Genomic DNA, 27,032 nt, shown 5'->3' on the forward strand with positions numbered 1-27,032 from the left:
GTATCGCCTATATCCCAAGTAGCTAAGCATCACTGAAAACACAACCAGAAGCCAGGCACGAAGTAACAGCAGCGTCAGTGCACCACGTGGTGCATCCAAGCACAGAAAGCCCCACCACACTCAAATGAGCCACAAAGGCTACATGTGGAGTGCAGACAGAAATCGGAAAGACACACGCTGACCACAGGCTGCCAGGGAGGCACAGGGGGCAGGAGCAGGGACTGTATCCTGGGTGGCACCATAGATGCTGTTATGGGAATCTTCCTGTTTGGACCCTGGGTGGGAAAATGATGGCCCAGCCAAAGGGTTTTGGTGAGCAGGTGCATTCGACAGACCACAGAGGCTTCTGACAGAAATGCCACAAGGTCCTAAGCCCCCCTCCATCTTCTTCCCTCCTCTGGCAAACAGAATGAGACAGTTCCCGACATTAGGCAGAGGCAACTGTGTTCCAGTGCCAGGGAGGGGATGTCAACAAACAAACAAAAATGACACCACAGCAGCACTGCAGGGGAGGACTCACCTGAGAAAGTGTTGTCTGCAAAACGCAACAGTAAACTGCTCTTGCCCACACCTGCAAGAGAGAAAGCACTGTGATGAGGGGGGCAGGTGGGTCCCCTCCCTCCAGTCCCGGCCCTTCTTCCGGGACAGGATGCCTCAGTACCAATTTTTAAGAAGCTTAGTGGGACCCAGCTCACTTCTCAATGCTCTTTCCACCTCCCTGAGAGGCCGCACACCAAGAACATCTCTTCCACTGGATCCCTGACCTTTTCCTTCGTCCTTGTGTAAGACAAGCTGTTCCCAAATCCCCTGAGGGAGAGATGAGAAAGGGACTGGTGCCCAGGTCCTGGGCTGAGGGCTGGCCCAAAGGGAGATGCCAGACGACAAAGCAGAATGAAGGTCAACCACACGAAACAGCCCCCAAGTCCATCTACAACACAGTCCCTAGAAAAGTGCGCAGCATGTTACGGCACATCAGTTAGGGAGCCGCCCAAAATGCAGAGCTGTGGAGCATGAAAGCACCCTTGAGATCATCAGGGCTATCTTGCAGGTGAGGAAACCGAGGCCCACATAGCTAGAACTTAATGGCCACCATCTTTCTGGCTGATATCCCCACTGGGTGGACTGGTGGAGTGGAGGGTCTGCCTTATATCCATCAGGGCAGCAGCCCACATGTGCTCAGACCGTGCACCAGCCACAGCAGCTCCTGGCTACTTAGAGCACAAACAGGTACACATCTGGCCTCCCCCACTTTTTTTTGTAAAGAAATGGGGTTTCATTCAGTCACTCAGGCTGGAGTGCAATGGTGCAATCATGTCTCCCTGCAGCCTCCAACTCCTAGGCTCAAGTGATCCTCCGGCCTCAGCCTCCTGAGTAGCTGGGACCACATGTGCACACCACCATGCCCGGCTAATTTTTTTTATTTTTAGTAGGGACAGAGTCTTGCTATGTTGCCCAGGCTTATTTTTTTTTAACTTTTGTAGAGATGAGGTCTTGCTATGTTGCCCAAGTTGGTCTCAAACTTCTGGCCTCAAGCAACCCTCTCGCCTGGGCCTCCTGAAGTGCTGGGATTACAGGCATGAGCCATTGTGCCCGGACCTCTTCCCTTGACTTCAACTCACAGTGCTTTCAGCCTGCCAAGTGCACCTGTTCCATGTCCTCCTATCCTGTCCCCAATCTTCAACACCCCTGAGGCCAGCCAGGTTAACTGACCACAAAGAATTCACAGGCATCGGGCTGTGTGTGTGGTGAGCCCTTGGATGCCTCTTTGATGATAATTCTGGCCACATCTCTTGAGATGAGGAAGCCCAGGCCCACAGTGGCCGGCCTAAGTGCCTCTGCGAGCAGCCGGAAAGCTGAGATCCGCAGCCAGGCCCGACTCCTCCAGAGCGGTAACACTCCTCCCAGTACACACTGCTGGGAGTCTTGCGTCTGGTTCAGGAGGGGAAAAAATGGCCCGCGGGGGCTCCTGCATCTCACTCCTGTTCGATTTTTAATGAAAATGCAATGACAGCTATGAAACCCCCTGACACAAAGTGCAGATTTGAGCCGAGGTGTCTATTCATGGGAGAAGCCCACAGCATTTTTTTTTTTTTTTTTTTTTGAGAGACAGGGTCTTACTCTGTCTCTCAGGCTGGAGTGCAGTTGTGTGATCATAACTCATTCTAACCTTGAAATCCCCAAGTACCTAGGACTACAGGCATGCGCCACCACACCCAGCAAACTTTTTAAAAATTTTTTGTAGAGATGGCCTCTCACTACGTTGCCCAGGCTGGTCTCAAACTCGTGGTCTCAAACTCCTGGCCTCAAGCAATCTGCCCGCTTCCGCCTCCCAAGGTGCTGGGCTAACAGGCCTGAGCCACTGCATTTGGCCCCACAACTTTTTTTTTTTTTTTTTTTTTTGAGACAGAGTCTCGCTCTGCCGCCCAGGCTGGAGTGCAGTGGCGTGATCTTGGCTCACTGCAAGCTCCGCCTCCCAGGTTCACGCCATTCTCCTGCCTCAGCCTCCCGAGTAGCTGGGACTACAGGCGCCCGCCACCTCGCCCGGCTAGTTTTTTTTTTTTTTGTATTTTTTAGTAGAGACGGGGTTTCACTGTGTCAGCCAGGATGGTCTCGATCTCCTGACCTCGTGATCCACCCGTCTCGGCCTCCCAAAGTGCTGGGATTACAGGCTTGAGCCACCGCACCCGGCTGGCCCCACAACTTTTAATAGATTCTCAAAAAGGGCACTGCCTCCACCCCCACTCTGCCAAGTAACCGAAGTGGCAAACCACTGCTGCAGCTATATTTCCCTAAGCCTAAGCCCAGCATCCTCTCTGGGAGATCCTCTAAACATCCCTTTCTGGGAGCTTCTCCTGGTGAGTGAGCTGCCCCGAGATGCCCAGAAGAACTTGTTTCACTGAGTAAGCCTGAGTCTTACTTTCCTAAAGACAGGCCAGGGTGAGGCTCTCCTGGGCAGGCAGATGCTGCTCAGCCCCGGGCCTGCAGCGCTCATGCTCAGGGCCACTTCCTCCTTGCTCCGCCGTAAGGCTTCCTGCTGAGCCCAAGGAGAGCCCGAGTCCCCGGCTGGGTCCTTCACGGCACTGTGCCCAACACCAGCACCCCACTGGCCTCGCCGCCTCCTCTGCTTCCTCCTGGAGCCTTCTGGGTCCAGCTTACTCAGCTAAAAGCTTGAATCTGGGAGTTTCTCTAGGACAGAGCCCTCTCCTCACCCGCCCTGTGCATTCACAGTGCTGTAAGCCAGGCCCAGCACTTAGTAGGTGCCAACCAAACACTGCTTAATGAATTTCTGCCTAAACAAACGCCTGCCACACTGACAGCTCTGCTATCTAGCGCTACCACTGCAACACAGCAGGCGCCTAAGCAGGGGTTTCCAAACTTCTGCAGGGCAGCAGAATCCTTTTCTTCATCCAAGCTTTACCCAAATCCCATGTCTAAAACAGCTCTCTCTGCAATGACACAGCAGTATCCCCTCTAGCTTGGCCTCTCCAGGTCCCCACACACTGTCCCCAGGTATCTCAGCAGAGCAGTTAAAAGCCACCAGGTTAGGCCGGGCGCGGTGGCTCAAGCCTGTAATCCCAGCACTTTGGGAGGCCGAGACGGGTGGATCACGACGTCAGGAGATCGAGACCATCCTGGCTAACACGGTGAAACCCCGTCTCTACTAAAAAATACAAAAAACTAGCCGGGCGAGGTGGCGGGCGCCTGTAGTCCCAGCTACTCGGGAGGCTGAGGCAGGAGAATGGCGTGAACCCGGGAGGCGGAGCTTGCAGTGAGCTGAGATCCGGCCACTGCACTGCAGCCTGGGTGACAGAGCGAGACTCTGTCTCAAAAAAAAAAAAAAAAAAAAAGCCACCAGGCTGGCGAGGTGCAGTGGCTCACGCCTGTAATCCCAGCACTTTGGGAGGCTGAGGTGGGCCGATCACGAGGTCAAGAGATCGAGACCATCCTGGCCAACATGGTGAACACCCCATCTCTACTAAAAATACAAAAATTAGCCGGGCGTGGTGGCATGCACCTGTAGTCCCAGCTACTCAGGAGGCTGAGGCAGGAGAATTGCTTGAACCCAGGAGGTGGAGGTTGCAGTGAGCCAAGATAGTGCCACTGCACTCCAGACTGGTGTCACAGTGAGACTCCATCTCAAAAAAAAAAAGAAAAAAAATTGGGAGGCCGAGGCAGGCAGATCACGAGGTCAGGAGTTCCAGACTAGCCTGACCAATATGATGAAACTCTATCACTACTAAAAATACAAAAATTAGCCAGGTGTGGTGGCGCACGCCTGTAATCCCAGCTACTTGGGAGGCTGAGGCAGGAGAACTGCTTGAACCCAGGAGGCAGAGGTTGCAGTGAACTGAGATCATGCCACTGTACTCCAGTATGGGCAACAGAGCCAGACTCCATCTCAAAAAAAAAAGCCACTAGGCTGCAGAAAGACCACAACCATCACCACATTATCTGCTGCTTTGGACCTGACATTAACCTCTGACACTGCTCTCCCTTTGAGAGGAACAGAAACCCACCCCAAGAAATGCTACCTCCTAAATATTCCTGAAAGAGGCTTTCTCAGAAATACAAGCTGCAGCCATTACCCACACCACCAGTGTCAGGGCAGAGGCAGAAGGCACCAGTCAACCTTCACCATAGCCACCGCGAGGCTGCCCAAGGGCCACATCAGTGTGACCCCAACCAGTCCAGCCCGTCATTCTTTTTCTTTCTTTTTTTTTTTTTTTTTGAGATGGAGTCTCACTCTGTTGCCCAGGCTGGAGTGCAGTGGCGCGATCTTGGCTGCAACCTCTACCTCCCAGATTCAAGTGATTCTCCTGCCTCAGCCTCCCGAGTAGCTGGGATTCCAGGCGCCCACCATCATACCCAGCTAATTTTTTGTATTGTTAGTAGAGACAGGGTTTCACCACGTTGGCCAAGCTGGTCTCGAGCTCCTGACCTCAAGTAATCTGCCTGCCTCGGCCTCCCAAAGTGCTGGGATTATAGAAGCGAGCCACTGCGCCCAGCCTTTTATCCCTGGCTGCTGTCTGGTCCCCACCACGCAAGCCACACACATGTCTTCCCTTCCCCCTGCTCCTGCCTGGGCTCTGGCCCCTCACTCCTGTCGGCTTCAGTTCCACCTCCTGAAGAGCCCCAGACCTTTCAGTGAAGTGTTCTCTATTTTTTTTGAAACAGGGACTTGCTCTGTTGCTCAGGCTAAAGTGTAGCAGCATGATCACAGCTCACTGCAGTCTCAACCTCCCAGACTCAAGAGATCCTCCCACCTCAGCCTCCCAAGTAGCTGAGACCACAGGCGTGCACCACCATGTCCTGCTAATTTTCTTATTTTTTGTTGAGACAGGGCCTCCCTGTGTTGCCCAGGCTGGTCTCAGACTCCTGGGCTCAAGTGATCCTCCACGTTGGCCTCCCAAAGTGCTGGGATTACAGGTGTGAGCCACCGTGCCTGGACTTTTTTTTTTTTTTTTTTTTTTGAGACAGTGTCTCACTCTGTCACCCAGGCTGGAGTGCAGCTGTGTGATCCTAACTCCCTGTAACTTTGAACTCCTGGGTTAAAACAATCTTCCTGTCTCAGCCTCCCACGTAGCTGGGACTATAGATGTGCACCACCATGCCCAACTGATTTTTTTTTTTTTTTAAGAGATGGGGTCTCTGGCCGGGCGCGGTGGCTCAAGCCTGTAATCCCAGCACTTTGGGAGGCCGAGACGGGTGGATCACGAGGTCAGGAGATCGAGACCATCCTGGCTAACACGGTGAAACCCCGTCTCTACTGAAAAAATACAAAAAAATTAGCCGGGCGAGGTGGTGGGCGCCTGTAGTCCCAGCTACTCGGGAGGCTGAGGCAGGAGAATGGCGGGAACCCGGGAGGCGGAGCTTGCAGTGAGCCGAGATCGCGCCACTGCACTCCAGCCCGGGCGACAGAGCGAGACTCCATCTCAAAAAAAAAAAAAAGAGATGGGGTCTCACTATCACTATGTTGCTCTCACTATGGTCTCGAGTTCAAGTGTTCCTCCCGCCTCATCCTCCCAAAGCACTGGGATGAGCTACTGTCCCCGGCCATGTTCTCAATTTTAATCGTGCCTCAGCAACTACTTCACTGTATAAACTCATGCAAGTCACACCCTCTCTCTGAGCCTCAGTTTACTCATCTGTCAAGTGAAGGGCTAACTCCATCTCCTAATGAGGATGGCTGGCCTGAGGGATGCAGACGAAATGCTGTTACAAATCAAAGCCAGTGTCAGAGAGTGTAAGGGAAAGTACAGAAAATACAGAACTGGCCGGGCATGGTGGCTCACGTCTGTAATCCCAGCACTTTGGGAGGCCGAGGTGGGCGGATCACGAGGTCAGGAGATCGAGACCATCCCGGCTAACACGGTGAAACCCGGTCTCTACTAAAAATACAAAAAATTAGCCAGGCGTGGTGGCGGGCGCCTGTAGACTCAGCTACTCGGGAGGCTGAGGCAGGAGAACAGTGTGAACCCGGGAGGCGCGGTCGGCAGTGAGATCGCACCACTGTACTCTAGCCTGGGTGACAAAGCGAGACTCCGTCTCAAAAAAAAAAAAAGAAAAGAAAATATAGAACCTCCAGCATAACGAAGGGATGCAGAGGTCGAGGGAATCCATTGCAGAAGCATCCACAATGTGCAGAGTGGGCAGAACTCTAGATTTATGAAGAAAGAAACCAGCATTCATGGAGGGCCTATTGTTTGCCAGCCCTGACACCAGCTGCTCGCACACGTATTAGCACTGAGGTGCAGTAGCTCCCAGCTTTGCCCCTGCTGAGTTGTGTGATTTGGGGCAAGTAAGTCACCTCCTCTGAGCCTCAGTTTCCTTCTTTTAGAGTTTCATTCTTGTCGCCCAGGCTGGAGTACAATGGTGCGATCTTGGTTCACTGCAACTTCTGCCTACCAGGTTCAAGTGATTCTCCCGCCCCAGTCTCCCAAGTAGCTGGGATTACAGGCACATTCCACCATGCCCCACTACTTTTGTATTTTTAGCAGAAACGAGGTTTCATCATGTTGCCCAAGTTGGTCTCAAACTCCTGACTTCAGGTAATCCGCCGGCCTCAGCCTCCCAAAGTGCTGTGATTACAGGTGTGAACCACCATGCCGGGCCTTAAGCCTTAGTTTCCTTATCTGACAAACCACACAGGCCGCGGGTGAGAATAAGCGTCTGTGAAATCGTTCTTAAGGAGGCATTCACAGAAGGAGCCCAGTTCAGGAGTGTGTGATGTCAGTCTCTGTGCTCAGCTGCCAAAGCTTAGTCTGGACTTCCATGGCTACCATCTCCCAGCTTTGAGTATCTCAATGTCGGGAGAAATCAAAGAGCACAGTGTCTACCTCCACTGAACAACCTACACCTACATGGCTGACCTAGGAGCTAGACCACATCAATCTCGACCCAATGAGTCTTCTCCCACACCTGACTTTGGAGAGAAAAATCAATTCATCACAAAAAAAGTACTGTCAGAAAGCGGGCCAACCCATCCCCTGGGCTTTACAGAGGAGAAGAGCCAAAAAGCTGCATCTTCCTGCTGAGTTTAGGCTTTTCACAGTTGGGTATCAACACAGAGGTCCAAGATGTCTTGCAGAGGGATAAAGGCTCCTGATCACGGCGGGCTGACTGTCACTCCAAAAAGACAGAAATGGCCCCAGTGCCAGTCCCTCAGAACCCAGGCCAGGGCTGCAAGGAAATCATGTAAAGGAAGAAGCCTCAAGACCCTGAAGAATGCCAAAGGCCATCTCCAAGAGAACATTCCACAGCATGCCTGGTTTCCCTTCATTCAAACCATAACCAATCAGTCCTCCACCTTTCTACCTCTTTCCCCAACCTCAGTTAATCTTCTATCTCCCTGGTTAGCCCCCAACTTTCCCCCTTACCTCTCCCCTCCTCCAGCAACCACGGAAACCTCAGCCATCCTTCACCTGATCCAAACCACCAACCACATCTCCATCCAGCTTTACAAGTGAGGCCAAAACCACCCACCTCCCTGACCCTGTTCTGACATTGCTACCCAACACTTCTACATCCCAAGTCTTACTGCTCACTTGATTTGATCCCTTTCCCTTAACAGTCCATGGGCTCTACCATGAGCCTGGCCTCTGCTCCCAATCACAAGACATCCTCCCCACACTCAGCTCAGGTCTGGTCTACAAACTGAGCATGCTCCCAAGACTGTTTCATGAACATCCTATAACCCCAGCATCTCAGCTTCGCTCCCATAAACGTTCTGGGGCCTGCCTCCCTGACCTCTTGGTCACTCCATAAACCTGCTCACCTGCTACACTCCAAACAGCTCTAAAACCCTCCACATTTTCCCAGAAACCAGTCTACCTTTTCGAAGCACACTTAATATTCATTCATTCATTCTGCAAATACGTCTTAAGCACTTACTGGGTGCCAGGCACTGTTCTAGGCACTGGAGCTAGAGCAGTGATCAGGGCTAGGAGCCCTCAAGCAATGTGTGTGTGTGTGTGTGTGTGTGTGTGTGTGTGTGTGTGTGTGGCCAAAGCGCTTTTATAATTTTGGCTGTCCCATCCCCAGGACCCCTCTGTATATAGTAGTGTAACAGCAAACAGAGACAACTCACTATGTGCCAGGAGCTGTGCGAAACACTGCACAATCTCACTTAATACTCACATCAACTCCATAAGGCAGATCCAACTATCATTCCATTTTACAGATGAGGAAACTGAACCATGCAGAGATATAATAATTCAGCGGGAATATGCCAGGCCTTGTGCAAAGCCCTTTATCCGACTTACCTCATTTAAAACTCAGGGCAATCCCATGAGGCAGGTTCTGAGAACGTCCTCATTTTAGATGGGAAGAAACTGACGCTTACAAAGGATACTGATGATAACGACAATTGTGAACATTTACTTAGAGCTTACTTTACCGAGTAGGGCGCTAAGCACTTTTCCTTCTTTATCCCATCGAATCCTCACACCACCCAGCAAGGCACGTCCCCACTTCTCAGATGAGGGTACTGAGGCTCAGGACGGCGAAGCAACTTGCCCAAGGTCAGCGCGCGGCAGGTGGTAGTCCTGAGACTCGAACCCAGGTCTCTCCAACTCCAGCGATCGCGCGACTTGACCAAGGTCACACGTGAGGCACGGGCAGGCGCGATGACTGGACCCGGCGCGCTCGGCCCCTCCGCCCCTCCGCCCCGCGCCCAACCTCCCCTCGGCGCGGCCCGGAGCCCCTCGGCGCACCCCTGGGGCCCAGACCGCCGGGCTGCCCCGCCCGCCCGCCCCGCGCGGGCCGGCACCTCCCCGCCCGCCCGCCACCCCGAGGCCCCCGCGGGCCGCGCCCGGCAGGGCCCGCGCCGCCTCCGGCCGCTGCGGCCCTCACCGCTGTCGCCGATGATGAGCAGCTTGAAGAGGTGGTCGTAGTCCCGGGCCATGGCGGGCGGGGGCGGTGCGCGCGGGCGGGCGGGGTCGGTACTGGCCTCGCGATCCGCAGCTCCCTCCGGGCTGCTCCGGCAGCGGCGGATCCACTTCCCGAACAAACAGCCGGAACTGACAGAAACACCTCCCTCCGCTCCCCCTCCTCCTCCTCCTCAGCAGCCGCCGCTGCTACCACCGCCTCCCTCCTTCCCGCCCCGCCCCACCAGTGCGCAGGCGCAGCGTCTGGCACCGCCTTGCGCAGCCGCAGCCCGAGCCAGCCGCGCCCTCGCCGCGCACGCGCCCCGCGCACGCGCCCTGACGGAGTCCTGGCGAGCGCGGGCCCGTCTTCCTCGCGTCTCCTGCGGGAGCTTCGCCGCCGCTGCCCTCGGCGCTGAGAGCTTGCGGAGCCGAGCTGCTGTCGAGTCCCAGCTGAAAGAAGTCCAAGGTGCCGGAGAAGCCCAGTCGTGGACGTTCTCGCTCCCTCATCTTCGAGACCCGCACGCCCTACGGAGAGGAAATGACAGGCACGCCGTGACCGTGGGGCGGTGCTCGCGCGAGCTCCGGGTTTCTCGAGTCCGGGGCCGGGCCGGGGCCGTGAAAGGCAGAGTGGCGCGGGGAAGGCCCGGTACCCCGCCCCTTCCGCACCGACCCCTCCCCCGCGGAGCTGGTCCAGGCCCCAGGCCTGTGGACTGGACCCCGAGGGCGGCGGGCGGCTGCCGAGTTGGGCAGCACGGAAGCTGCCGGCGGGAGCGGAGCTGCGAGGAGATGGCCTTTTGAGGGCAGCGCGGGGTCGAAATACCATCCCAGCGCTGTGACCTCTTGGAGCCCACGTTTCCTCTTTGGTGGAGGGGAGGGAGTGGTCCAGATTCAGAGTCCCTTGCAGTTCGGAGCGGAGCCTGGGAGCTGAATGACCCAGTGTGCAAGGCGCACCTCGGAGACAGAAAGCAACCGCTCCCCCGGCTTCAATTTCACACCACCTGCAGATACACATCTCAGAATCTGCGGCTAGGAAGACCTGGGCCGCCAGAAGCTAAGCGTGTGCATTTTATCATCGGCCCTTGGTTTCTCGTTTTAGAGTGAGTTCCCACCTGCCCTACCTAAACTGACCTGAAACGGAAAGTTGTATGCCCCCACGGCTGTCCTCACTGCAGAACTGCAGAGGGTTTTAAGCTCCTTATTACCTGTTTCTTATAACCCTGTCCCTTTCCAGGCGAGTATTTATTGGATATTTCTACTTGTTTTGTCAAACTTCCTTTTCTTTTGACTTTATAAAAAGCAATGCCGGGAGGCTGAGGCAGGAGAATCGCTTGAACCCGGGAGACGGAGGTTGCAGTGAGCTGAGATCTCGCCATTGCACTCCAGTCTGGGCAAAAAGAGCGAAACTCTGTCTCAAAAAAAAAAGAAAAAAAAAATGCTCGTCCTTAAAATTATGTGCAGAAGCTTACTGAAAAGTACAAGTTACTATTTTTCCTTCTGAAGTACTCCTCACAGGTAACCTTAAAATGCTTAAAACACGTAATTGTTGAATGAATAAATGCCCCTCAGTGAATTTCCTTTGCCGTTACAAACATATGTACCTTGCTTTTTCTGTTTAACAGTATACTTTTATCATTTAACATCTGCGTGATATAGTATTCCATCCGATGGTTGTATTATTATTTAACCACTCCGCTATTAATAGACATTCATGTTGTTTGTATTTTTTGGTTATTATAAACATTGTTGCAGGCGAGATCATTGAACAACACATGGAGTGTCTGACTCAAGCCTTGAGTTGTTTTTTCGGGAGCTGAGAATCAGTGTGATGTGGAAAGAAGATGAGCTTGGAATCTGAAGGTAGTGGCCAGGGAGAAGAGCTGCTCATGTGCTCCCAATAGAAAGTCCCCCTTGGTCTGTAAGGTTAGGGCTATCCTCTGACACAGCAATTTTAGGAAACTGAGAAGGAAGCCTCAGTGGAGCCACCAGGGAGGCACACCCAGCCCTGACCAGCCAGTGGTCCTCCCAGCTTATCTTCACAACCTGGGCTGGAGTGGGGAAGACTTTTGTTCCAGTGCTAGCTTTGGAATCCTGGCCTCCATCCCTTAAAAGCTTTATGATCTTAGGTAAGTCACATCACACTATCTCAGAGCCCCCGGTTCCTCACAGAATGGTTGTTTTAGAGTTATGTTGGTAAATTACCTGGCACATACAGGCATGTGACAGACTGTAACCAATGTTACTCAAGGTCATTTTGCACTGATTCATACTTTGAGCCATTTCCTACTGTAGACTTGCACACATTTTCAAGGTAGCTTCCTGATAATAGGGTTGTGGGATATTTTTGGGAAATAAATCCAAATTGGCCATTAAAACCAGATTCCTGACTTTGCCTGGATGTGTCATCTGGAAAGCAATCTGCATGAATTCCTTCATTTCTTTGGTAACTATTTAATGAGTACTTATGTGCCACGGATTGCAGAGGGTATAAGAACAGAGCCTTAGGCTGGACGCGGTGGCTCACGCCTGTAATCCCAGCACTTTGGGAGGCCGAGGCGGGAGGATCACGAGGTCAGGAGTTCAAGACCAGCCTGGCCAAGATGGTGAAACCCCGTTTCTACTAAAAATACAAAAATTAGCCGGGCTCGGTGGCAGGTGTCAGTAATCCCAGCTACTCGGGAGGCTAAGGCAGGAGAATGTCTTGAACCCGGGTGGCAGAGGTTACCGTGAGCCAAGATCGCACCACTGCACTCCAGCCTGGGTGACAGAGCAAGACTCCGTCTTAAAAAAAAAAAAAGAAAGAAACAGAGCCTTTTCCCTCTAGTTTACAGCCTCATCAGAGTTAAGACATACTCATGAGGAAATTGAAAGTGTAAGACAATACAGTAGATAGAAAAGCTGTCAAATAGGCAGTCTAGACTTCAGAGGAGGAAAGCTATAGCTTTTAGTTAGAATGATGGGGAGAAGATTTCATCATAAAAATGTCATGATGGCACTGGAATAGAAGAGCTTTGTATTTAGACAGTCCCTGTCACAGCCTATGAGAATCATTTGGCTTGGAGGGGGAATTCCCTGCAGGCCAGGGTATGTGCCTGGCATCTCAAAATGAATCTTTCAGCACATTTTCCTCTGGAAACATTGTTACACATTTATTTAAATGTTCAATGATGAATTATGTTAAGCTGTCTTTCTCCTTGTCACCATATACATATGTAAACTCGTGACCTAAAGGATCAGTGTGTCCCATAATGGGAAACTGTTCCACTGCTCTGAACAGCTAACTTACAGATGAACTTTTGCAACACCACCTGTTTGCACATTAGAAACTGTTAATACGATGAGGAGGCATTGAAAGTTTTTGAGCAAAGATGCAATCTCGAAATATTTTAGCGAAGTAATCTGGCAGGAGTATGCAGGATGGATTTCAGCTGCAGAGCTTTAAAGGTTATTGCTGAAGACTGGGCGTAAGGTAACAGGGACAGATGCAAAAGAAAATATGCAAACTTATAAAGCAGACAAAGCAGCTTCCAAAAAAAATCACATAATTTACCTGGTAACTGGATTCATTCCTTAATTTAGTAAATATTTGCACAGTGGCCTGGTGCAGTGGCTCACGCCTGTAATCCCAGCACTTTGGGCGGCCGAGGCGGGTGGATCATGAGGTCAGAAGATTGAGACTATCCTGGCTAACATGGTGAAACCCCGTCTCTACTAAAAATACAAAAAAATTAGCTGGGCGTGGTGGCACATGGCTGTAGTCCCAGCTACTCGGGAGGCTGAGGCAGGAGAATCACTTGAACCCGGGAGGCGAAGGTTGCAGTGAGCCAAGATCGCATCACTGCACTCCAGCCTGGGCGACAGAGTGAGACTCCATTTCAAAAAAAAAAAATTGCAGTTACTAGGTGTTAGGCACTGTGCTGAGCACGAGGCTATAACATGAACAAAACAAAGCTCCTGTCCTCATGGAGTTTGTAGTTTAGTGGGGAACAAGTCATTCGCTCATTTGACAAACACTTGAGGGCCTACTGTTATGCCAGACATTGATCTAGGAGCTAACGATTCAGCAGTAAGTAAAATTTTAAAATCCCAGCTTTCATAGAGCTTACATTCTGATAGAGAATGTCCAAGTATGTCCAAGGAGAAAAGTAAAGCAGGGAGCACACTGAGGTTTGCAGAAGCAGAGGGTGGAGCCACAGAGGTGGCAGGAAGTTTCGCAGTGGATGAAAAGAGAATGCTTGGTGGTGAGAGCAGTGGCGCTCATGAAGTATTTTTCAAGATAGTGGAAGCAGAGGATTCGCAGCCAGGAAATAAGGAGTGAATATTTGGAGGGAAGATGAGCTAAGGGCACTTCAAAGAGCTTTGGGAAGTAAGGTGTCACCAACCAGAAGGCTAAGTGGGTCAAGGAGAGGGGAACCTCAGTCCCTCAAGGGTAGCAGTGTCAGGGATGAAGGTCAGTACAGTGGAGATTGGAGGGACCTGTGAAATCCATGTATCAGACAGCAACATGGACTTCAAAGCTGCTAAGTGCCAGGTAGCAAGGGAGGGAATGTGCTGTGATCATCCAGGAAGGAAGCAGTGGCTGGTGAATCAGAACTCAGAGAAGGCAGGTAAACCGGCTGACGGACTTTAAATTAGGAGCAAGATGGGGACCACTCAGCATACTGGTCCAAGAGGGAAGGAGATATGACACCTGGTCTCTCCCTCTGATGGAAGTGGAAATGGGCCCCTTCCACACCTGCAAGCCCAATGCCACACCAAGAAACTTGGCAGCAGGCCTTGCCCTGCCCTTATGTAGCTCCCAGAAATTAAATGAATGTAAGTGCCATGATTCCAGGGACCATCTCTTTATCTTTGTATCCTCTGGAGACCCAGTGCCTGGTAGGTGTTTGATACCTGTTGAGTTAAAGTGAAGCCACATACAGAACGTGAGAGTTGGAAAGAATGTCAGACACAATTAGTTGAACCCTCTCTTGAGTTCACTTTTTGGGTGTGGGCCAAACTTGGGGTCTAACTCAGGGTCAACTTCTTCCCCTGACCTCAAACCGTTTAGGAGAAATTTTCTCACTCAACTTTTATATTATTAGATCAGTGGTTTTGCAAGTGTTGTCAGGACCGCAGGGCTCCTAAGACCCTTTCAAAGGATCTGCAAAGTCAAAACAGGTTCACAGTACTAAGATGTGATTTGCCTTTTTCACTTTCATTTCCTTACAGTGTACAGTGTTTGCTAGAGCCTACATGATGCGTGATATCACAGCAGACCAAATGCAGAGCTGACATGCGAATCCAGACATTAGAAACCTGAAAAAAATGTGCAACAATGCCACTTGAACAGTTTTGATTTGTTGTTGTTGTTTGTTTTTGAGACTGGGTCTCTTGCCCAAGCTGGGAGTGCAGTGGTACGATCATGGCTCACTGCAGCCTTGACCTCCTGGACTGAAGTGAACCTCCCACCTCAACTTCCTGAGTAGCTGGGACTGCAGGTGCATGCATCACTATGCCTGGCTTTTTTTTTTTTTTTTTTGAGATGGAGTCTTGCTCTGTTGCTCAGGCGGGAGCTGGAGTGCAGTGGCATGATCTCAGCTCATTGCATCCTCTGCCTCCTGGGTTCAAGTAATTCTCCTGCCTCAGCTTCCTGAGTAGCTGGGATTATAGGTATATGCCACCATGCCCAGCTAATTTTTATGTTTTTAGTAGAGACGGGGTTTCACCATGTTGGCCAGGCTGGTCTTGAACTCCTGACCTCAGGTGATCTGCCCACCTCGGCCTCCGAGAGTGCTGGGATTACAGGTGTGAGCCACTGCGTCTGGCTGCTTTTTTTTTTTTTTTTTTTTTGAGACGGAGTCTTGCTCTGTCACCCAGGCTGGAGCGCAGTGGCCGGATCTCAGCTCACTGCAAGCTCCGCCTCCCGGGTTTACGCCATTCTCCTGCCTCAGCCTCCCGAGTAGCTGGGACTACAGGCGCCCGCCACCTCGCCCGGTTATTTTTTTGTATTTTTTAGTAGAGACGGGGTTTCACCGTGTTAGCCGGGATCGTCTCTCGATCTCCTGACCTCGTGATCCGCCCGTCTCGGCCTCCCAAAGTGCTGGGATTACAGGCTTGAGCCACCGCGCCCGGCCTTTTTTTTTAATTTTTAAATTCTTTGTACAGACAACAGTCTCACCATGTTGCCCAGGCTGGTCTTGAACTCCTGGCCTCAAACCATCCTCCCACCTCAGCCTCCCAAAGTGTCAGGATTATAGGCGTGAGCCACCATGCCTAGCCCGGTTTTGACTCCTAAGATGCTAAATATTAATAGGTAAGATAGATATACACAAGAGCTCTTTGGTGTTGTCAAAAAAAAAAAAAAAATTCAAAATATAAAAGGATCCTGGCTGGGCACAGTGACTCTCACCTGTAATCCCAGCACTTCGGAAGGCTGAGGAGGGAGGATGGCTCAAGGCCAGGAGTTCAAGACCAGCCTGGGTAACATAGTGAAACCCTCATCTCTACAAAAAATTTTAAAAAATTAGCCAGGCTGGGCCTTGGGAGGCCAAGATGGGTGGATTACCTGAGGTCAGAGTTCATGACCAGCCTGACTGATATGGTGAAACCCCATCTCTACTAAAAATACAAAAAAAAATTAGCTGGGCATGGTGGCGGACGCCTGTAATCTCAGCTACTCTGGAGGCTGAGGCATGAGAATCACCTGAATCTGGGAGGCAGAGGCTGCAGTGAGCCAAGATCACGCCACTGCACTCCAGCCTGGGCGACAAGAGTGAGACTCCATCTCAAGAACAAAATTAGCCAGGAGTGGTGGTGCATGGCTGTAGTCCTAGCTGCTCAGGAGGCTGAGGCAAGAGGATCACTTGAGCTCAAGAGCTCGAGGTTGCAGTGAGCTGTGATCATATCATTGCACTCCAGCCCGGTGACAGAGCAGTGCCCTGAATGTAAATAAATAAAGGAGTCTTGAGGGCAAAATATTTGTGAAACACTAGATTCAATGCAGCACCCCGGCTTCCTAGCTCCCTTTTTTTGTGGGAATCTTAAGTGGTAAGAAGGAGCTAATGTAAATACATTCAAAACCCACAGCTTTCTCTTGTGGGACTGCGGGGAACAGCTCGGGGCACAGCTTAGAGGAATTATCATGCACTAATTGTCCCTGTGACCAGGCCGCCATCTCACTAGAGAAATAGCTCACAGGAGGGAACCTGACAGGGACTGGGGTATCCATTCAGGCACAATCAGGAAGGTCTCACCTAGAAATCCCACTAAGGCAATCATCCCTCGGACCAGTTTTTCCAGTTTCTTGAGCTGTGTTGACATCAACACCCCTTCCCCTGGGGCAGGCAGCAGGGACCCCTCCTAACAGAACCCAGGGGCAACTCAGTCACCCTGTGAAATAACTGGGCTCCACCTCTTTAAAAAGTGAAACCCAGTCACATGCCAAGAACTTGTTTCTTTTGTTACATTCACCTTCCAAATTATTTTTATAGCATGCCCCTGGGGCTTGGTGAGCAGACAATCAAGAAATACGGGTTTTTCCCAGTTCTGCCAACATGACCTCAGAGATGCTCCTTTCCACCTGTGCCTCAACTTACTCTTCATAAAATAAAGACCACGTCCTGCCAGCCTCTCACGACTCTAACAGTGGAGGTAACGTGCCTTCCTGCCCATGCACAGCGGAGACCATCTGTGTGCTGGTGTATGTACACTCAGCATTTTGGAGAATCAAACATAGCCACCATCATAATTTCTCAAAAGAAATCTCATTCCCCATCATCCTTGTTTCACTGTCACCATCCATGTATCCAGAACCTCCTATGTGTGCCTGGCTCTGTGCAAAGTGCATTATGTCATTCAACACAGATGACAACGCGGTGAGACTCAGCTGTCAAGATGAGGAGATGCACTCAGAGGTTAAGGAACATGGTCTAGGTCACACAGCTTAGTATTAAGCAGAGAAATTAAGGTTCGAACCTGTCCTGGAAGTCCCTGTGGCTGCACTATCCTGCACTAGAACTTGAAAGCGATATCTACATTTCCTTGACAATATTTTAGAACCTAGACCTTTTAAGTTAGATTGGTTCCTTTTTCCTCATTGAAACACATCCACAGAGCCACACATTGAGGAAAAACATTCCTAACTGCCAATTGTGTTTAAAAATCTGTCAAATAACGTCTCCAATCCCTGCACCCAAAAACTGTCAACTCTGCAGCCCCCCTGCCACTCTCCCGTCTTCCAGCATCACAGTATTGGACAAAGAGAATGTACCTGAAGGCCTGGTTCCTTGAAGGGTTGCGTGAACCATGTTTTAACAATAACCCCCCCACCGCCTTTATTTTTTGAGACAGAGTCTCGTTCTGTCCAGGCTGGAGTGTAGTAGCGCAATCTTGGCTCACTGCAACCTCCGCCTCCTACCTCAGCCTCCTGAGTAGCTGGGACTACAGGCACCCATCACCAAGCCCAGCTAATTTTTGTATTTTTAGTAAAGACAGGGTTTCACCATGTTGGTCAGACTGGTCTTGCTCCTGACCTGAGGTGATCCGCCCGCCTCGACCTGATTCCCCTATTTTTTTTTTTTTTTTTTTTTTTTTTTGAGACAGAGTCTTGCTCTGTCGCCCAGGCTGGGTGCAGTGGCCGGATCTCAGCTCACTGCAAGCTCCGCCTCCCGGGTTTAGACCATTCTCCTGCCTCAGCCTCCCGAGTAGCTGGGACTACAGGCGCCCGCCACCTCGCCCAGCTAGTTTTTTGTATTTTTTAGTAGAGATGGGGTTTCACCGTGTTAGCCAGGATGGTCTCGATCTCCTGACCTCGTGATCCGCCCGTCTCTGCCTCCCAAAGTGCTAGGATTACAGGCTTGAGCCACCGCGCCCGGCCACGATTCCCCTACTTTTTAAATCATCTTGCTGCCCATGATTCCTGAGGCTCCCAGAGTTAGGCGAAGGTTTGGGAATGCTCAGTTTATAACTTTTTCAGTTTTCTCTGGATTAGTTAAGAGAATATGACTTCATCACTGACTTTCAGACTCAAGGAAGAGAAAGATGGACAGTCTCCTCTGGAAGATCACTGCGAGTCTTTGAGAATACTCTGCTTTCTCTGAAGACTTTCCCAGCCAGTGTCCTGTTAAATGGAGTGAGGTCTTCCTCCCCACAGCCTGCAGAGCAGCTGGGTAGGGCTGGAGGTGGGTGGCGTCCCTGGGCAAGGCAGCTGGAGCTGTTCACCTAGTGTGCTGTACACATACTCATTTCCTGTATGTACCTGGATGGGAAAATTCTGGAGGCTCCGCTCTAAAGAATGAAAAATGTTGATGGCTAACTAGCTGTCATAGGAGAAGAATAAGACTAAAAATAGAGGTCTGGGGACAGACTGCCATTTACTAGCCATATGGCCCTGGGTGAGTGGCCTCTCTGTGCCTCAGTTTCCTCCTCTAGAAAATAGTATTGAGGACCTGCTTCATAGAACTGTTAAGAGGATTAAATTAAATGATACCAAATGTCATCTGTTAAGTACCATTAACCTAGAGAATACCACCACCTAGAGAGTAACTTTGAGAATAAATTTTTATTTTATTTTTTTTTTTGAGACGGAGTCTCACGCTGTTGCCCAGGCTGGAGTGCAGTGGCGCGATCTCGGCTCACTGCAAGCTCCGCCTCCTGGGTTCACGCCATTCTCCTGCCTCAGCCTCCTGAGTAGCTGGGACTACAGGCGCCCGCCACCGCGCCCGGCTAATTTTTTGTATTTTTAGTAGAGACGGGGTTTCACTGTGGTCTCGATCTCCTGACCTTGTGATCCGCCCGCCTCGGCCTCCCAAAGTGCTGGGATTACAGGCTTGAGCCACCGCGCCCGGCCGAGAATAAATTTTTAAAGCTTCTCTTCCAAATTCCTCATTGTACAAATGAGGAAACTGGCCCAGGGAGGTCAGATGACTTGCCCAAGGGAAAACAGCTGTACCAGCCTCCAGGACAAATAGCTTCTGCTTCTCTGCTGCTAACCTCAATGTCCCCAGGGTGCTTGGTCTGGGCTGCTGTTCTCAGGATTGCTAGGACTTTGGGCTGACAAGGTCCTTTCTGCTGGCTCCCCTGGCATGTCCACAACAGCCCTTCATGGCTTACTTCCTGAGAGCTCACACTCTCCTTCCAGACTTGGAATGCAACTCAATATGCTCTGGGAGCCTTTGAGTCATCCCAACTGTCAGTCAAGCTCCATCCATTCCGAACAGAGAGCACTCATCCTCCTCCGGTTTCTGGAACTGGAATCTGGTGTTTTTCCTTTGGATTTTGCTTAATGAGTGTCTGATACCTCTAAGTATGTCAGGTTCCCCTCCCAGTTGCAGAATGGGGGCTAAAAGCCACAGGTGGATATCAGCATCTGATCCAAGACCCTGGAGGAAACAGTGAAGATGGCCTCAGGCTTAACAGGTTTCCCAGCCCATGCCCTCAACAGAAACTTTGCCCGTCTCTCCCCACAGCTGACCGGTGGAGGGGAACACATTTGCAGACAGCCTGATGGACACATGCCCTTGGCAGCTGGGAGGATGCTGATGACCATCCGAATTTCAGAGGCAGAGAACGGTTACCATAGCTACCAAAAGTTGTAGCCATTGGCTGTTTTGGCTACGAGGACTCAGCTGACCTCTCAAGGTCCCTTCCAGCCCTGGGATTCTACAATTACCTCGAGCCAGCTGACACCATGTCTGCTGCAAGAAAATAGGGCTTGTGAGAAGTGCCTTAGAGGTCACCTTGTCTTATTCATCAGAAGTGTTGAGTCACAGGCCTACTTTCTACCTTGGCTGCATTATTAATAACCAAAGTTTTGCTTTTTTTGGCATAGCATTTGTATACCTTTTATAAACTGAGTTTGCCACCACCACTTTTTATTTCTCTTCCTTTTACAGTTCAGGCCAGTAATTTTGACAGAGGTTTGTCCTGTATTGTGGCCAGGGAACAGCCCAGAAAAACTTGCATCACTAGGCCCAGTGGGGTGTGCTTCATCAGACAGAATGTGTGTGTCACGAGCCTTCTAAGAATCAGGAGGAAGGAAGTCATTCATAAAGGAGGCAGATGCTGAAATGCAACTTTGGTTTCCTCTTGCAAGTCCTTCAACTATAGGAATGTGGCTCTTACTCACGGGGGGCTGGATTTCTCTTTACAACCTGAGTACCAGAAGCTCCCTACCTTTCCAAGTCAGAACAGAACAGGAAAGTGGCTAATTTGACCTTTGCATTCTCCACATTGAGGGAGATCATAGGCTGGGCTGCATACCTCTCAAAACCCAACCACAGGACAGAAGTCTACACGGATTCCTAAGACTTTTGAAAGCAGGGGAGAGATATGCCCAGAAATCAGAGAACTGTGAATACTTACAAAAACAGTTGCAAACCTTTCCTTATTCCTGATGCAGGAAGCTTCATGTTTAATGGGTGTTTGGAGATTTTTTTTTTTTTTTTTTTTTTGAGACGGAGTCTCGCTCTGTCACCCAGGCTGGAGTGCAGTGGCCGGATCTCAGCTCACTGCAAGCTCCGCCTCCCGGGTTCACGCCATTCTCCTGCCTCAGCCTCCCGAGTAGCTGGGACTACAGGCGCCTGCCACCTCGCCCGGCTAAGTTTTTGTATTTTTAGTAGAGACGGGGTTTCACTGTGTTAGCCAGGATGGTCTCGATCTCCTGACCTCGTGATCCGCCCGTCTCGGCCTCCCAAAGTGCTGGGATTACAGGCTTGAGCCACCGCGCCCGGCCGGTGTTTGGAGATTTTTAAAAATCTGTTTATATCAAGATTAAATCAAAGCCTTTATTAAACATTCCTCTTTCAAACAGCCTTTCAAACCTATACCCCTCCCCAGACTTGGGAACTGCCAGAGCTGTGGATCATTTTCATCTGACAGGGGTCAGATCCAATCAGACCTCACAATATTGAAAAGCCAAGCCAGACACACCACACTGGGCAGACGTCCACCGTCTGTGCCCCACTCAGGATCTAGGCAAAAGGTTGGTAGCGCCAGCTCTCAAACCAGAGCTCAAGCACAGGAGAAGAGGAACCCGCAGTCTGACCCTGCTATTATAGTTCCAGACCTAGCCGTGCTAAACTGGACAAACAGCTCCTGGGCTGCCATTTGCTGAGGCGCATGCGTGTGCTTTTCCTTCTCTTCTCCACAGGAAAAGGTGAGAGATGGAGGAGGCAATTTTCAGTTGTGTGTGGGTTTGATTTAAGGCTTTGGCTGTGGTCTATTGATATATTAAAATACTTTCTGGGAACGCCATCTTCCAAGCTCCCCATCGGAACAAATGTATTTTCAAAAATGAAAACATTGAGCAAAGATGTGGAGCGGCAAATGCTGCTGTGGGCCCAGGCCTCTCATGTCAGGATGGTGTCGTCCACCTGCTCCATGGAGTCGGCCTGGCTGGCCAGCTTCTTCAGGGACCTTCGGTTAACCTCATTCAGCACCTCCAAACTGGCCACATCCAGGATCTTGGAGAGGGACTGTGGGGAAGGATGAGTGGGAGGAAACATAGTCAGAAAATACAGCTGCCACGTTCTCCAATTGGAGAAAGACAAAAATCAATTAACCCCAGAACTAGAGACACTGAGGTGGAATTTGGCAAAATAAGGGAATCAGATGGATCCAGGGAAAGCCCATTAAAACACTCATCATGCTTTTCTATTTTTCCCTTTTTCGTAGAATCAGGGTCTCACTGTGTTGCCCGGGCTGATCTTGAACTCCTGGGCTCCAGTGATGCTCCCACCTCGGCTTCCCAAAGTATTGGGATTACAGGCATGAGCCACCACACCTGGCCCCATCATGCTTTTCATGAGACGAGGCAGTGGGAGTTGCAGCTTTTGGGCTTTTTTTTCTTCTTTTTGGACACGGAGTTTTGTTCTTGTCACCCATGCTGGAGTGTAAAGGCACGATCTCAGCTCAACACAACCTCCGCCTCCCAGGTTCAAGCAATTCTTCTGCCTCAGCCTTCCCGAATAGCTGGGATTACAGGCATGTGCCACCACGCCTGGCTAATTTTGTATTTTTAGTAGAGACGGGGTTTCTCCATGTTGGTCAGGCTGGTCTTGAACTCCTGACCTCAGGTGATCCGCCCGCCTCAGCCTCCCAAAGTGCTGAGATTATAGGCGTAGCCACCGTGGCCAACCAGCTTTTGGGCTTTCCAGGCTGCTGGGGGCTGGGGACTGAGTGAACACAACTCAGAGTTTCCACTGGGCAGCTCTCCTGGGATCTGCTATGTCTGTTTGGGTGTCATGTGAGATTTTATTTGAAGAAAGGGCCCTGCTCAAAAAGAAGTCTGAAAACCATGGGAATGTGTGTTTTCGGGTACTGGGCCAGTCACCCAAATCTTTTTTTTTTTTTTTTTTTTTGAGACGGAGTCTCGCTCTGTCGCCCAGGCTGGAGTGCAGTGGCCGGATCTCAGCTCACTGCAAGCTCCGCCTCCTGGGTTCACGCCATTCTCCTGCCTCAGCCTCCCGAGTAGCTGGGACTACAGGCGCCCGCCACCTCGCCCGGCTAGTTTTTTGTATTTTTTTTTAGTAGAGACGGGGTTTCACCATGTTAGCCAGGATGGTCTCAATCTCCTGACCTCGTGATCCGCCCATCTCGGCCTCCCAAAGTGCTGGGATTACAGGCTTGAGCCACCGCGCCCGGCCCAAATCTTTTTTTTTTTTGAGACGGAGTCTCGCTCTGTCGCCCAGGCTGGAGTGCAGTGGCGCCATCTCGGCTCACTGCAAGCTCCACCTCCCAGGTTCACACCATTCTCCTGCCTCAGCCTCCCTAATAGTTGGGACTATAGGCGCCCACCACCACGCCCAGCTAATTTGTTTGTATTTTTAGTAGAGACGGTGTTTCACCATGTTGGCCTCGATCTCCTGACTTCATGATCCACCCACCTCAGCCTCCCAAAGTGCTGGGATTACAGGCGTGAGCCACCGCGCCCCGCCCCAGTCACCCAAATCTTAATCTGCTCCTGAAAGCTAGCACATCCACGGTGGCAGAGAAGAACCTGCGGTTTAAATATTTCCGTGCTGAAGAAGAGCTGAAAGACAGATGCTCACAGCATGCCCCGGTGAGGCCCCCAGGCTCCTACCTGAAACACCTCTTCGCCCTGCCGCATCTTGAGGAGGTTGACAATCGCCTGGTCACTGTAGGCCCTGACCACGGTGTTCTTATCCTTGGTGTTGTCAAGAAGAGCCTTCAGGATGGGCTTGATGGCCTGGGGATCCAGGGGAGGCAGCGGGTCCTTATTTGCCCACCAGATCATCTTCTCAGCCACCAGCCTGATGTCGCTGGATGGGTTCTGCAGACACTGTGAAAAGAACCACAAACAGGCTTTTGGATAGGCACATCGTGTTCCTTGAAGGAGCCCAAATGCCCAGCCTCAACACTTTGCCTACAGCATGGACACTGACCGCACTGCTCCTGTGGGAGGGTCCCAGCATGAGTTGGCCCTGGCTTCCTGCACCCTCCTCTTGTGCCACTCTCCCCTTGCTCACTACTCTCAGCCCGCATGCGTTTTTACTTCCTCGAACATCCCAGGGCCTAGGGCCTCAGGCCTCTGCCCTGGCTGGTCCCACCAGCTGCGCGGTGCTTGCCCCAGATCCTCTCTAGGTTGGCTCCTTCTCATCCTGCAGTTCTCAGCTCCCATGTCATCCTTTAGAGGTGCCCCCTGCCAACCTTATCTATATCAGGGTCCTCCCCATGGGCTCCAGGGATCCTGTCTGCCTTGTTCATCTCTACACCTTCAGGACAGTGCCAGGTGAACAAGCAGGTGCAGGCTGATGTCATCACAGACCAGGCTCAATCAAATCAGGCCCCTCAGAAACTCCGTGGGTTCCCGGTGCTGCGGGGGGAGGCAGTCACCCTTGGGAACCTCATTACTCAAGGCAAGGTCCATGCACAGCACCAGTGACACTGCCTGATAGCTGGTTAGAGTCCCAGGCATGGCCCCATCTCACTAAAATGCACTCTGGCTCTGATTTCTGTGCACAGTAATGCTTCAGAAGCACACCATATCACACGGGCCACGGGAGCCCTGCTGGCACATTCCTTGGCTTTCCTAACTAGCGCCTGGCACACAGCATAATAACCACACCAAGAAGTGCTGGGTCAGCTAGAAGAGGGAGGTGGGAAGAGAGAGGTATTAAGATGGGAACCCAGGTCTATACCTAATTTTACAAAACTAGGGTGCGTAGAAAGAATGCCTAAAATAGCGATTCCTAACTTGATTCAGAGTCACAGGTCAATCTGAGAATCTGACAAAAAGTTAGGCTCCATTGCAGTGTAAAGCACACACAGAAACCCCTTACATTCCATCCCTAAGGGTTCAGCGATCTCCTGGAGGCCGTCCACGGAGAACTAGCACACAACTAGTTGAGGGCACACTGCTGGTGTTCTCTGGTCCTAGGGCCTCCTCACAAGCCAGGTGTTAGGGGTCAAACACGTGCTTGGCCCCCACTCACCTTAACGAACAGGCTGGAGAGTTTGGCCGGCAACTGCCCTCCGCCTGTCTCAATGTGGTATCTCATGAGAAAGCCCATGCCCCGGACCCCGCTCACCGCAATGGGGATCTGTGGAGAACAGACAGCGCTAGATGGGAGGCCCCCCGCCCCTTCCCCAGAGCCAGGGAAATCCCAGTTCCTAGTAATCTCCAGGACCCTCCACCACATCACCCCTTATCCCTACCAGGGACACTGTGACAGCTCTCACTCAGGTAGGCTGCCCCAGCTGAGGCAGATGAGCATAGTCACTGGTTCCCAGGAACAGGATCCAAGTCCTGACCCAGAAGGGGCATCTGGATTCTTCAACCCAAATTCCTTGTTTAGGTGATGAAACTGGGGCCCAAAGGGATCAAGTGCTGGTCCAAGGGCACAGCAAGTTACCGGCAAAGCTAAAATTAGACCCAAGTCTCTTAAGCCCCAGTCTGGGGTCCACCCATGCTATGTCCACAAGGTGCTGCCTATGGGATATGGCCTAGGGGAGGGAGAGGACTGGTCTGGCTGCCCAGATGCCTTACCCTGTCCGCCGTGGCACTGCTCAGGATCATTTCCTGAACATCACTGCTGTATCTGCCAGCACAGAGTCTGCCAGGAGCCACATTCACAGCCACGGAAAGTGCCAGGCTCCGCCCGTGCCGAACCATCCAGTCAATGCCGGACACGTCCGCTGAGTGGAAGGACACGACTAGGATCAACCGGTATTTTCCAGCATCTCCCCAGCACCCATGAGGCCCATAAGCCCACCCCACTGGAGACCAGCATGCTGACCCGGAGCACAAGGAAAACCCAGGCCACACTCACATGGACCTCCTTGCTATCTTGGCAGAAGCTCCCCAAAGCGGCACATTAAGTAAGGAAAGCCTGCCCATGAACCACTCCAGGCTTACAGCTGTGTTCTTTGAGCAGAGACACTGAGGGCTACAAGACCACTGCAAATTCATTATTGTTTGTTTGGTTGGTTGGTTTTAGAGACAGGGCCTTGCTCTGTCACCCAGGCTGGAGTGCAGGGGCGTGATCAAGGCTCACTGCAACCTTGAACTCTTGGGCTCAAATGATCCTCCCACCTCAGCCTCCTGAGGAGCTGGGACTACAGGTGAGTGCCACCACACCTGGCCTGGATTTTGCTTTAACTGCTGAATTCCCAAGGAAAGGACAGTCCAGTTCCTAAAAGATCCTCTGAGGGAGGGAGAGAGATGGCCATCAACTCTTCGCTAGGGCTGAGAGGCCCAGGGCCCTGAAGAGGAACTCTCCAGTGTACTTACCCAGCAAGCACTGCTGTAGAACGGCGCTAAGCTCCTCTTCGGTCAAAAAGGCACACAGTTCCCCTAGGCACCCGGCTGAGGAGATGCGAGTGTTGTCCTGACAGGGAAGAGAAGGGAGTGACGGGGTACAGGGAACAGCAAGAGCTCTGTGGGGAACCAGGGCAGGCAGCTCTAGAGCCCAGGAAGGATAGCAACAAAGAAGGTGGAACAAGCCAACTCAGGGACTTAAGATCCAGTCCTTCCTCTAGGCACTCGTGCTTCCCTGCCAGATTGGGGCTGCCATTCACTGAAACTGCCACTGGTATGGAGTTAAACATTACACACCCAGCACTTCACTTAATTATAGAAAACCCCAGTGTGTATGCATATGGTAATCATCCTCGTAATAGCAGTAATAACTGTATTTACATAGCACCTTTCTTCTTAGGAAGGCTGAATGTTTCATATTTATTATCTCAATTACTATCAACAGCCCTGTGAGGCAGGGAGGGGCAGGAGGGGTGGCACCTGCCCACAGCCACCAGGGAAGCCGGCTAGAGACGGCCACTCTGAGCTCCTTTCTCCCACAGAGCTTGTGTCATCTTGCGGCCAGAATGACCCCTGCTATCTCCCTACTGCATGAATGCCCCACTGCCACCAAAAGTACTTAGGTTCATCCTAGGAAGTCAAACTAAAGCCACTAATCAAGCCAAGGAAGATAAGGAAAGGCATGCACTTCCTGTTCAAATCAGAGCCAGGTACACGAGCAGCTCCGTGCTCCTCCCTGGCCAGCTAACTATGGAATACCAAGAAAGGATTTTTCTTTTTTTGAGTCAGAGTCTCACTCTGTCGCCCAGGTTGGAGTGCAGTGGCCGGATCTCTGCTCACTGCAAGCTCCGCCTCCCGGGTTCACGCCATTCTCCGGCCTCAGCCTCCCGAGTAGCTGGGACTACAGGCGC

General features: G+C 51.5%; 3 protein-coding genes across 6 annotated transcripts in view; 1 reads left to right on the forward strand and 2 right to left on the reverse strand.

The window, feature by feature from the left end:
* Nucleotides 1–10,134, reverse strand: part of RAB35 (RAB35, member RAS oncogene family) — a 23,413-nt gene extending 13,279 nt beyond the window's left edge. For 2 of the 3 annotated variants that reach the window (XR_013400570.1, XM_015152920.2), the window contains exons 1-2: nucleotides 9,352–10,134; nucleotides 521–571 (exon numbers count right to left, since the gene is read on the reverse strand). Coding sequence is in view for 2 of the 3 variants with exons in the window: in XM_015152920.2 (XP_015008406.1) it covers nucleotides 521–571; nucleotides 9,352–9,403 (103 nt within the window). In the remaining variant the exon portion in view is untranslated. 3 annotated transcript variants of the gene reach the window in all.
* On the forward strand, nucleotides 9,379–20,209 carry LOC114670969 (uncharacterized). The gene is made up of 5 exons (XM_077955430.1): nucleotides 9,379–10,462; nucleotides 11,115–11,488; nucleotides 16,835–16,994; nucleotides 18,367–18,523; nucleotides 19,811–20,209. Exon 1 carries the CDS (start codon nucleotides 9,402–9,404, stop codon nucleotides 10,161–10,163), a length of 762 nt encoding a protein of 253 aa, XP_077811556.1. The 5' UTR covers nucleotides 9,379–9,401; the 3' UTR covers nucleotides 10,164–10,462; nucleotides 11,115–11,488; nucleotides 16,835–16,994; nucleotides 18,367–18,523; nucleotides 19,811–20,209.
* Nucleotides 20,210–21,113: 904 nt separating this feature from the next.
* Nucleotides 21,114–27,032, reverse strand: part of GCN1 (GCN1 activator of EIF2AK4) — a 68,546-nt gene continuing 62,627 nt past the window's right edge. For both annotated transcript variants that reach the window (XM_015152949.3, XM_015152948.3), the window contains exons 54-58: nucleotides 26,095–26,191; nucleotides 25,351–25,499; nucleotides 24,797–24,904; nucleotides 23,425–23,643; nucleotides 21,114–21,817 (exon numbers count right to left, since the gene is read on the reverse strand). In XM_015152949.3, coding sequence (XP_015008435.1) covers nucleotides 21,692–21,817; nucleotides 23,425–23,643; nucleotides 24,797–24,904; nucleotides 25,351–25,499; nucleotides 26,095–26,191 — 699 coding nt within the window. In that variant the 3' untranslated portion in view covers nucleotides 21,114–21,691. The remainder of the gene's footprint in view (nucleotides 21,818–23,424; nucleotides 23,644–24,796; nucleotides 24,905–25,350; nucleotides 25,500–26,094; nucleotides 26,192–27,032) is intronic.

Source organism: Macaca mulatta, chromosome 11 (genome assembly GCF_049350105.2).
Source record: "Macaca mulatta isolate MMU2019108-1 chromosome 11, T2T-MMU8v2.0, whole genome shotgun sequence".
NCBI lineage: Eukaryota > Metazoa > Chordata > Mammalia > Primates > Cercopithecidae > Macaca > Macaca mulatta.